This window comes from Trichoplax adhaerens, genomic scaffold, assembly GCF_000150275.1.
Source record: "Trichoplax adhaerens TRIADscaffold_22 genomic scaffold, whole genome shotgun sequence".
In the NCBI taxonomy this organism is placed as follows: Eukaryota; Metazoa; Placozoa; class Uniplacotomia; order Trichoplacea; family Trichoplacidae; genus Trichoplax; species Trichoplax adhaerens.
In genome coordinates, this window is record NW_002060963.1 from 892,740 (window position 1) to 904,896 (window position 12,157).

The 12,157-nt window shown below is 34.8% G+C and overlaps 3 protein-coding genes across 3 annotated transcripts; 2 read left to right on the forward strand and 1 right to left on the reverse strand.

Moving 5' to 3' along the window:
* Window positions 1-699: 699 nt before the first annotated feature.
* Window positions 700-2,748, forward strand: TRIADDRAFT_61293 (uncharacterized protein; the record flags this gene model as incomplete). The annotated part of the gene is made up of 1 exon (XM_002117190.1): window positions 700-2,748. The coding sequence occupies one exon, from the start codon at window positions 700-702 to the stop codon at window positions 2,746-2,748; it is 2,049 nt and encodes a 682-aa protein (XP_002117226.1).
* A 1,364-nt stretch (window positions 2,749-4,112) lies between these two features.
* Window positions 4,113-9,365, reverse strand: TRIADDRAFT_61294 (uncharacterized protein; the record flags this gene model as incomplete). Its single annotated transcript, XM_002117243.1, has 17 exons — window positions 4,113-4,251; window positions 4,353-4,496; window positions 4,637-4,804; window positions 4,958-5,065; window positions 5,189-5,262; window positions 5,373-5,526; window positions 5,680-5,735; window positions 5,814-5,953; window positions 6,458-6,569; window positions 6,770-6,838; window positions 7,033-7,098; window positions 7,216-7,350; window positions 7,520-7,645; window positions 7,927-8,081; window positions 8,598-8,721; window positions 9,056-9,150; window positions 9,266-9,365. 17 exons carry the CDS (start codon window positions 9,363-9,365, stop codon window positions 4,113-4,115), a joined length of 1,965 nt encoding a protein of 654 aa, XP_002117279.1.
* A 989-nt stretch (window positions 9,366-10,354) lies between these two features.
* TRIADDRAFT_61295 (uncharacterized protein) lies at window positions 10,355-10,953 on the forward strand (the record flags this gene model as incomplete). The annotated part of the gene is made up of 3 exons (XM_002117191.1): window positions 10,355-10,415; window positions 10,516-10,605; window positions 10,652-10,953. The coding sequence occupies 3 exons, from the start codon at window positions 10,355-10,357 to the stop codon at window positions 10,951-10,953; spliced, it is 453 nt and encodes a 150-aa protein (XP_002117227.1).
* Between the last annotated feature and the right edge of the window lie 1,204 nt (window positions 10,954-12,157).

Below are 12,157 nucleotides of genomic sequence, written 5' to 3' on the forward strand. Positions count from 1 at the left end.
ATTTTTCTATTCGTTTTTGCACATATCCATATCTTCTCTCCGTGTATGCAAGAAGTCATATGCCGGTATTTAAATTCTCTCTTCTATTCACACTAGAATTCAATTATCGTCCAAGAGAGTCTAGAATATTGACTGGAAGATAGTTGACTATTTTCTTTCTATATGGTTATGCTCATGTCATTTGATACTGTTGCATGCCTAAGTGAATGCATTCAATGTGTGCAATGGTGAAGACTAAATGCTCAATGATTGTAATTTGATCAATTCATATACTGTATCAAGAATCTTTTACTCGTATGCTTTCTTTCTTTCTAATATCTATTTCTAAGTCTCACTAGAATAAATCTAGTTGCTATTAGTATTCGCAAAGTTATTGATGGGAAGTAAGCTTTGCTGTGTTATTCAGTACTCCAGAGTGAAGAATATATATAGCTAATGGTATTTCTTCGCTCATGCTAACGTTATATCCATAATTATCTAGCCTTGCTAACTAGCTCACTATGCAACTTTTAGAACTATTCGTATCCTGTCCCTACTTTATATCAAATTATTGATCTATTTAAAGGAATGATAAGCTAAAGTATATGCCTGATTTCCATTGGTATGCATAGTGTATTCTCATCATTACATCGATCAATCTCTACTGGAATTTGTATCCGCCATATTTAATATCAAAATTTAATTTTATTCATTTAGATCATGCAAAAAATCACTAGTCATTTCGATGAAAGGTCATTACTGATTGATGAAAGCCAGTTTAGGTTACAGCTAGGGGTTAGGAAGAAATCTTTCTTTCGCGATCACAGAAAAGCAGCTTTAGTGATAGTTATTATATTGACTATCGGTGTTATTACTGCAGCTCTTGTTCTTGGTCTTACTCTTGGTAACCATAGTGTCATTGCTGTTACACATGAATCAACAACCACTTCTCCAATAACATCCCATCCACCGGCTATAACGAATAGCTCGACGAGTGCTACTTCCATAAGCAAAATTCCAGCAACAACATCAGCTACGCAATCCACTATAACGCCTAGCTCTACTATTGAAACAGTCAAGCCTACGAAAGAAAAGCCAACGCTATCCTTGACATCGGAAATACCTACAAAAATAACCAGTACAACTCATGAAATAGCGAGTAAAACTCCTTCTAGTACCTATTCGACTACGATCCACGTTACTTTAGCAACAACAGCTCGTCCACCGACGACGAAAACAGAGCCAGCCACTTCTGTAGCGAGTACGAGTACTACGGCAAAATCGACAGTCTCCACTACAGTAAAAACGGAACCAACAACCCATGTGGAAACTGCAACACCTGATCACACAACTCAAGAAACAACGTGGATTACTACAGAGCCAATAACTCAAGTAGAAACGAAAGAACCTACAAGTACATCTGAAAAGCCAACAGCAATAACTACTGTACAAACACAGCCAATAACTCATGTGGAAACGACAACATCCATTTCTACAACTGCAGCACCAACACAAGTATCTACAGAACCGACGGTAGAAACTACGGCAAAAACAGAGCCAGCAACTACCACTAGTACAACTGAGAAGCCAACGCAAATAACTACAGAACTGACGGTAGAAACTACAGCCAAAACGGAGCCAACAACTCCAACCAAAGCAACTACCACTAACATAACTGAAAAGCCAACGCAAACAACTACAGAACCGACGGTGGTAACTATGGCAAAAACGGAGCCAACAACTCTTATCGTAACCAAAGCAACTACTCCTAGTACAACTAAAAAGCCAACGCAAATAACTACAGAACCGACGGTAGAAACTATGGCAAAAACGGAGCCAACAACTCTTATCGTAACCAAAGCAACTACTCCTAGTACAACTGAAAAGCCAACACCAATGACGACGGCAAAAACAGAGCCAACAACGCATACAACAACTAAAGCAACTATTACTAGTTCCACTGAGAAACCAACACAAATAACGACAGTAAAGACAGAGCCAACAACTCATATAACAACTAAAGCAACTACTATTAGTACCACTGAGAAACCAACGCAAATAACTACCGTAGTAACGGAGCCAACAATCACAGCAACTACTAGTTCCACTGAGAAACCAACACAAATAACGACAGTAAAGACAGAGCCAACAACTCGTATAACAACTAAAGCAACTACAATTAGTACCACTGAGAAACCAACGCAAATAACTACCGTAGTAACGGAGCCAACAATCACAGCAACTACTAGTTCCACTGAGAAACCAACGCAAATAATCACTGTACAAACGGAGCCAATAACCACAGCAACTACTAGTAGTACAACTGTAAAACCAACGCAAATAACCACCGTAAAAACAAGGCCAACCACTCATGTCGAAACGAAAGCAACTATACCTACTAGTACAACTCAACAACCAACGCCGATAACTACAGTAAAAGCAGAGCTAACCACTCATGCAGAACCGAAAGCAACTACTAGCACAACTCGCGCTACAATCGAAATGGAATCCACTACTCCTGTCAAAACTGAAGCAATAACTAGTACACAATCAATTAGCACCCATGCAATAACAACTATTCCATCAACGACAGTAAAGACAGAGCCAACGCATGCAGAAATTCAAACTTCAGCATCATCGTCTTCCGTTTCATCCAGTCTAAAAGCAACGGAATCAACCACCAAAAGCGAAATAAATCACACTAATACAGCTAATCAAACTCCAACAAGCTTACAGGTAACAAAAACCACATCTGCAAAGCCTAGTTAAGCATCAACAACCGCTACATCCTCAGAGCCAAAAGCTATCATTGTAGATTAAGAATCGACTACTCCTCTGAGTAATGAAACATTTTATCCCATCTCAACGCTGTCTGTCATTGAAAACTATCATTGCGATTGCTAAATAAATCGACTGATTTTCTTCTAAGCGCGATAACGACGTACAGAACGCCAGCGATGTTAGAGATAGAGCAACATCTCATATCAAGTCGTAACCTTTTCCGATTCTATTAATTAATTAAAGGTGTTTTCTATGTACTGCTTTAGTAGTATGCATAAAGATAAATAATAGCTTGCAAATACATAAAAAATTAGGGGCAATATCTTGAATGCAAACCATCTAACTGACACTTATTGACCACGTTGGATTACTAGCTATATACCATCACTAACTGTGATCATGAATATAATCACACAGTCTAAAAATGAGTATGTATAATATAGATGCTATCCATTTAAACTGTATCAATTAAATTAAGACATAATGTCATACCTATATCTGAGAAATGAAAATTCCTTTTACCATCGTAACATACGATCACATTGGGTGTTGTATTTACGAAAAGTGAACTCTTATCCAATATACGAGTACAAATTTATCAAAGTAAATCTTTTAGGCAAACACTACATCATGTAGGTTGTTTTAATGTGATCACTATCAGCTAATAATAATTATTACAATTAGCATATATTACAAGTAGCAAGGCTTACTTTTCAGTAATTTACTAACAACGAGAACAGATAACTTCATAAAATAATTATATAATATAACAAGAAGGATCTCTTGGCGACAAATAGTAATGCTAATTACTACTCGTATGATTAAATCATCGTACACTAGTTTAAAATGAACTTAGATACAAAAAAATATTTTACGAACAGAGAAATTCTTCGCTTGAAACCTTTCAACAACTACAAATAAAGGATATTCTAAATACTTTCCTTTAGTTTATAGTAGGAATATTATAATAAAGTAAATTATAAATAAGATAAGTGATAAATTGGTGCTAATACCCACTATTAATAACCCTTTAGAAAATGATCTAACAGATCCAATGAATAAATGCATAATTGTTAGTAATATTTCTGGTTATTATTCGTTCACCAACTGCAATCCTTGTAGTAATCATGGGTTGGCGGCGAAAAAATTTTTTACGGTCTCTCGATATAAGGATACCCAGTTTATTCTACTTGAAATGGTAGCAATAATATCATCCTTAACACTGGGAGGGATAATTTTTGCCACATCTCTATGAAAGAAATTCTGTACCTTTAAAAAGAAGAGCGGCAACACGTCAAATTTTAATTTGATTCAGTCTAAAGAAAACCGATGGTAGTATAGCTACTATAAATTTACGCGTAAGCTACTGAGAATATACGCAATTTCTTGAAATTGTAATGATTGCCTACTCTTTGCAGGTTATCTTTATCTACATATCTGGCAGCTGTCACGTTAAGTAGTTGCTCCATAAATGTTACTTTGAAGTTAAATCTGATAAAGAGTGAATAAAAATGGTAATAACAGTATAAAATTAGAGTAATTAAATCGAAAATCGATCGCTAAAGAAACTATAAGCATTTATTGAAAAATACCTTTGGTATAGGGCCTCTAAATTATTAGTTACAAAAGGCCAAGCCAACTGGAGATTTAACAAGCCACGACTAGCCATAAAGTCAAATGCTTTAAGGGCTTCGAGCGAGCTCATTAACGTTCTATTAAGAGTCATGTCTAGATACCTAGTCATGAGTATGATGAATGGAGAATATTAATATCAGATATGTCAACAACCCTGGAGTGGTTGAGTCATTGGAAAGTCCTGATAGGATAGCACCAGTAAAATGATGGTATAACAGATTATTCATAAATCTATTAATACCTTCTCCAAAGTGTAACGTTTTTGCTATAGGTCAGAGCTTCAAGATAAAGTAATCGATCAGATGGAACTGTACTAGATTTAAACATATCGAGGACCTTTTCCCATGCAGCTTCATCAGTATCAGCAATTCCATACTTGAAAATGATTGATTTTAAATTAGCAGGTATTCTATAATGAAAAAAGGCGACATTGGCAAGTTAATAAAGTACACCAATAAAGTAAAGGTAGAAAACTACAGTAAATTACATGGGCTGTACAAGAGTACGCTCACTAAATCATTATGATGCAGCTACATAATATAAAGACATTCACTATACTAACGTTGTATTGCTATCAGAATATAAACTGGATAGGAATTGCTCTTTAGTATAATTTCGGCACTGCTTATCCTCAAGGCAATAGTAATCCATGGCAACAACTCGTGTTAATCTAATAAGAAATTAGTAATAATTACAATTACAATATGATAATAGGGTGCCGTACCTTGTAAGGTCATATAAAGAATATGAAAAATAGAAAAAACTTGCAACAATCTTAGATCCACAAAGTTACCTTTTATTATAGTCTCCAACATTCTTAAAAGTTAGCTCATTCATGATATTTTTTACTAATCTCGAGTGGTAATCCTGAAACATTATAACGGAGTAGATAAAATATGCGTACGTCAATTGTAACTATAAATTATTTCGTGTAAATTGATGAATAAACTAATCTTTGAGCAACAAAGGTAGTTTACCTGATACAATGCTTGATCAATAATGAAATATTTCACTATGTTAGCAATGAAGTTCATGTTTTGTTTATAGGTAGCCCACGGCAAAAATAAAGCGTGTTGTTGTGTTATAGATTTCGACATAGTTAATGTTTGTACATAAGATAAACGACCAAGCCTACAATTTCAGTCGAAGCGCAAAAGAATCGGTTAAGTATTTCCACTTAAAAGTAAAGAAATTTTATATAATCATTATTACGCTGTCATCAAGTAATATACTGCTAAGCGATAATCGTTCGTGCCTAAAAGTAGGCATTTAAGTGCGCCTTACTTAGCAAAAGCGAAGGCATCATCCATCAACTTTGATAATCCAGTAGATAACATGGCCTAAGATACCGCATATATTTACGACATTTTAATGCTGGTAATACGTTAATAAAATTATTTTATGGTAAATTTACTAACAATAGTATTGGATGGCAATTTAGGGATCAATGCTGTATAGTTATTCCACGTTGCAGCCGGATACAGAACCCGATAAAATCCAAATAATTTCACGTTGGCGTTTAACAGGATTGAATTCCCAATATCAATTGGTGTTGAATCTAACCCAATAATATAATTAGAAGATGGTTTGCTCGTCATTATTATTCGTTTATGATTCTTCATGATTCATTGTAGAATTTGAGAAGACATTGACAATATTATATTTTACTTCTATATGACTACACAGTATACATTCTAGGTTAAGATATCTTACGCACTCATATTGCCTAAATCTGGATTAAGGACGATCAAATTATTTTTAGAAGAAAAATTCATTGCAAGAAAGCTATTCCATGTAAAAGGTATGTACCATGAATATCTAGATAGATAACAATTATTTAGAAATGTAAATTATTTACCAGTTATTAGTTGAAAACAAAGTACTAATGTAGCATAAATTTTTTAAACTGTTAACACTAGAAGTTAATGACGATCAGGTACAATATGCATTATAAATACTCCTATCTTGAGTATATAATTATAGAATAAAAATATTCACCCGGACATTGGCACGCTGTCACCAATAATATTTGATCGATAAATATCAATATACTGCGACTGACTTAGCAAAAGTTCACTTTGATTACTTTGAGTCGAAGATACGTTAACATATGGGTACCCAGGCTGGGTGAGCCACGGTTGCATCAGCTGATTAAAATCAAATTTGGTGGTGACCTACAACAACAAAGTATGTGAAATTTAACTTAGGCGTTGCGTCTACAATAGCTAAGTTGTATGTCACTGGTTGTAAATATAATTGATATACGAAGTACAACGATTTTTATATCAATGTACCATTTCTGAATGAAACTTCAAAATATATAATCTATGAGATGATAACAAACTAGACTAGGAGTTTAGAAGAAATATTGTACCTCTGGTGGTAGTAACTTCCAAAATTCAGATACAGAGGTTACAAGATTTCTTGAATTTTTTGCAAATTTCTGCGAGACGAAAATTAAGACAAGGTTTAAATTGGGGTTATTATTGGATGCTAATGAATAGGTACACTCGAGATAAACTACTGCATTAGCGTGATTTATTACATATAATTTGGTTACTCCTACTCAAACGTATCCGTGCCAGATATACACGTATACTGTAATACTGGAAATTGCCATGATCTCAAAAGAATAACCTGAATCAATTCATCAATATTGATGGAATTATCGTAGGCTTGCAAGGTTCTAAGTAAAGCATATCCCTATGGCAATGTAAAGATAAAATTATGTCCAGTATCCCTAAAAATTGCTTTTAATGGAAACATATCAAATGGTTTACATTCATTAATTTCATCAAACTTAAAATAATTATAGTTCACCTTTTCCCTGATGAGGTAGAAATTGTTAGCTGACCAGCTATCAGCAGTAGTGTCTTGTCCTTGAAGGGGTGCAGTGTACGCAGAACTATCCATTGCTAAGGCCGATTGCATTTCTAAGATTTTTAAATCATCAATCTAGTTTGATAGAAAAAATTACGCTTACATAGTCGCTTATTATTTTTTGAAATCGTAACATATGGATCAACTATCGTTCATAAATTAATTTGTAAGAAATTCATTAAAAATTTCTTTTAAATAATGATATATATTGCAGCAATGATATCAATAAAACTGTTAAACTTACCAAATCGTTAATGCCCATCGCAGGTTGCCAACCTGACGTAAGTCCGTAATATCTTGCATGCGACTTCATCGCTTCTTGTAACCAATACTGATCCCACCAGGCCATAGAAAATGAACCTCCAAGCCACTAAATAATATTTTAATAGAACGATAAAATTAATTCCTAGCTACGTAGATAACAAGGTAACTTCCTATTTTACCACCTATTTCAATTAATTAATTTAAGATTGATTACTATCAATTATACTGTATTTAAACAATTTTATTTGCAGTAAGCTTGTAAAGTGATTCGTCTAGTTTTGGCAACTTGAAAGTTAATCTAAGATCAATTAGATTGTTTGTACTTTCTATTGTGGTATATACGAATATTTTTTGTACTGTATTCATACGGAACATAACAAAGCTTACTTGGTAAGATATACCACTCCCTAAAAGCATGCGTTTCCAAGCTAGCTCAGCATCTGGCGTCGATAAAGGATCATACAGCAAAGCCTCAGCTTTGTAAAATAAGATATTAGTATGAGCTTGAAGATGCCTATAAAAGTTCGGAATAGCGACCATGTCTAAATGGCGATTTAGTAAATAAATAAAATTTAAAGTTAGTAAACATTTTAATTCATTCTGAACGTTGATATCGTTGATACATTATTGATTTTTGGTATCAAGTTATCAAGTCATGAATCGATATCCTATTCTATCAACGATCTAATATTAATTCAATGCAAACAGTAGATCCAATCATCAATGCATCTAAGGTCATTCTAATCAAATGCAATCGGGTTTAAATCAGATGTACGCAGCCTAAAGACTTTGCACTAGAGGGAGTACTTAATATGATTTGTACGCGATTGTATATCAAATTGTTTTTAAGTTATTCTGCCAGAGACTTCTCTTATTCTATCAAGAAGTCCCTGATTATGCTGAGGTAATTTACATATTACAGTTGAAGTACTCGAAAATCTAATTAAAAATAGAACTAAATTAGTTCTTAAAATTATGTGTTGATAAGTTAAATTACGCAATCCTTGCGTCTAGTAGTTAGGAATAAGGTGAGTTTTATACAACGCCGCACAACCTACCCAGGGTCATAAATGGATAGTCTAACTTGAAATATTCCTGTTGATATAATGAAGCCATAAGTGCGGCAGTATCCAATGTTGATTTGCCATCCATAGATTGATCAGGAGGAGTCCAGAGTCTAATCTGATTAGCATAATATTATTTGCGTTATTACTTTCACGTTTATCAAATCAACCATCAATATAAATTGAAGGATTTAAAGTTTCGACGTTAGGATAAAGAGCGCTGCAAGTCTAATACTGGCAATATTAAAACTGTAGAACGAAATGGACTGAAAAATATTACTACTCAGACTAAGATGAATGCACTATTTTATTCGAAATCATAAGAATAATAACATACTTTGAAAATTTATCGATACATGCTTTTTCAATTTTTATTACTATACCTTGCAGTGCACAAGATTCTATTCAATTGTAGTACATCGTTAAAATTGACAAGAGATCGCAGTACTTACATATATATTTGACATGTTGGTTTGTACCGGAACTAGTGTAGGTTCGAAATCCAAGACAGCAATAGCAAGATTGTGTGGACTGATAAGAGTGCTCTCTACATTATTTCATGATATTAAAAATGCCAAGAGAAAAAAACGAAAATTCTATTAGTGTCTACAAATCTGTTGAGTTCTAGGATCAACGTTATCATACAATCTTAAACTTGTTACCATTAAATCGATCTTGAACCAGGCCATCTTTCAATACCTTGCTATCGAATAAACGGCCATTAAATAAGGTAGCAGAAGTTGTTGTTGCATTTCGAAACATAGTTAACTGAAATTTAGCCAAAAATGAAGGCTCATCAAAACAGGGAAAGATTAGCCGTGCGTTGTTTGGGTAGGAATTGGATAGGAAAATTTTTCTTAAATTTGATGATGCGCTGTTACTAAAATGTGATTATACAAAGAGGTCATAAAAAAGAAGACATCTTGAGATTAGAATTGTATAACAAAGTAACTTCTGATTAGATAAAATTCGATTCTTCTATACAAAACAACTTTTATTTGCATAGTTAATTAATCTATCGCAAGGTGATATAAATGCAGTACTAATGAAGTATTGATTACAACTCTTGTGTTCAAGTGTTATACTCGTAGAAGTCAAGTACAGTATCTTGGTGATATTTATACCGTCGTAATTGAATTCGATTAAAGTAGTGATTAGAACTAGAAGTATTCAAGTATAAGCTAAAAATAGTATCTCGACAATATTCATACCGTAGTCATAAAGTCTATAACTTTGAAGTAGTGACTAGAACAAGTGTTGAAGTGGAAGCTAAGAACAGTATCTCGATGAAATTCATGCCGTAGTCATGAAGTCTACAATATTGATATAGGGACTTGATTAAATTACAAGTGTTGAGTGGAAGCTAAGGACAATATCCCCATGATATTCGTACTGTAGTCATAAAGTCTATAATACTGATGTAGTGACTAAAGAACTACAAGTATATCAGCGTCAGCTAAGGACAGTATCTCGATGATATTTATACCGTAGCCATGAAGTCTATTGAAAAAGTCTGTCTAGAAAAGTTTAAATGGAAGCTAACTACAATATCTCGATAATCACCTTTCCTGGTCACTGGAGAAATAAGATTGAGTATAAATGCCTTGCGGTGCATTCTGAATCGACGAAGCGAAATTATAGAAAAGAAAATATTTGCCAATAGCTTGCATCCGTTGCAATTTAATATAATAATAATCGTTAGCAGCATAATATCCAACTTTCTCAATGACAGGGACCGGCCCTGAATGATAATGGCCAATTTTGGGAGTGTCCGTTATCGTGATATTCTTGGTGTGGACGATAATAATATCAGTGGGTTGTGTAATCATAACAGTAATTTGAACTTCACCCACAATTAAATTGCGTTCTGGATGTAATTGTAGCATCAGTTTATAATTTTCTGGTTTAATAGACGTCCGTAGACGAGAACTTGCTAATTCAGGAAAAGGTATAGAAATCGGTGTGGAGGATGGCGTTGACGTGTTCGCCGCTGGACTGGATGGTGTGCTTGGTTTAGCCGTTGGCAATTTTGTTGCTTGGTGTTGTAGCTTGGGTCTTTGGTGTTGTTGCTTGGGTCTTTGGTGTTGTTGCTTGGGTCATTGGTGTCGTTGCTTGGGTCTTTGGTGTTGTTGCTTGGGTCTTTGGTGTTGTCGCTTGCGCTGTTGGCAATTGGGCTGATGGCGTTGCTGTTTTTGTAGGCGTGCTTGCGGTGGTAGGAGGCAAGCTTGTCGATGTTGTTACTCTACTACTAGTAGGCAATTTTGCAGAAGTCGGTGTACTACCAGTCGCTGAAGTAGGTTTAGTCGCCGTGGTTACATGGGCCGATGATGATGATGATGCTGTCGTCTGATTTGGACTACTTGTCGCCTTGGATGTTGCATGTGTAGCAAGAGACATGGTTGTACCTTGCTGAGTGCTATTGGCTAAACTTGGCGTGGTGGGACGAGTTGGTAATGTTGTTGAATTGGAATGAGACATATTTTGTAGTGCTCGAGGTATAAAAACACCCATTAATATGCCACCAATACCAAGAATAACAATCGCCACAAGGGCAATAAGTAAACCTTTCGTATGCTTCTTATACCATGGTTTATTGCGATTGATATTAAAGATAATATCACTTTCATCAATCAGAAAGGATTTTTCAGCGCTAAACATGTTGATTTTCTGCCTTCAAAACTTCTTCCAAGGTGGCTAATAAAGCTCAGTATTGCAGAAATAGCTGTATGGAACTATTCTAAATTGATTGGACTAGGAATTGAGATGAAAAATGGATTCAATGGAGGATTATTGCCATTTACGAACGACTTGATTTAATTTCTAAACTAACTTGAAGGAGAAACACCGCCCAGACAAGTGTTCTGACGGCAAAGAGCATGCAAGAGTAGGACAATTCAATCAAGTTGCTGCTATTGCGCACGCGTATCAGACTACGTCATTTTACTTCTCCAATCCGGAACAGATTATTCGACACTCGACGGTCAATATCAGCGGCGATGACCGCAGGTGACTGACATCCGTTAGCACTCCATGAGTCACGTGAGCCGATCTATGTGAGTTAACATAGTAGGTTATTACCACTGCTCCATCAGCTGTCTTCGATTGGCTCTTCAGGTGTAGAGACTCATAGCTCATACTATGAACAATATTCAACATACTATGAGCTAGATAGTATATTGTGCTAACAGAACATAACGTAATATGATAAATAAAATTAATTAATTAAATTCATTTACGTACATATAGAATATAATGTCATATATAATAAATTAATTTGATTTGATTAATTCATTTATTCATGAATAATACGGAGCAGTGTACGAATATATTAAATTAAATTAAGCCTAATTTCGCAGACTGTTCCGTATTATTACGCAAAATCATATTGAATAATGAATGGTATGAGCTGTGAGCTATGGACTACTAGGAGAAGCCCTTCGGTTTTCTTCTGGGGGGGGGGGGGTCCGTAGCTACTCATAAATATGCAATAATATAGTTCCTGATATTAATAATTCATAACTTATAGCATGGGCTGCACGTAAATAGGCAGTACG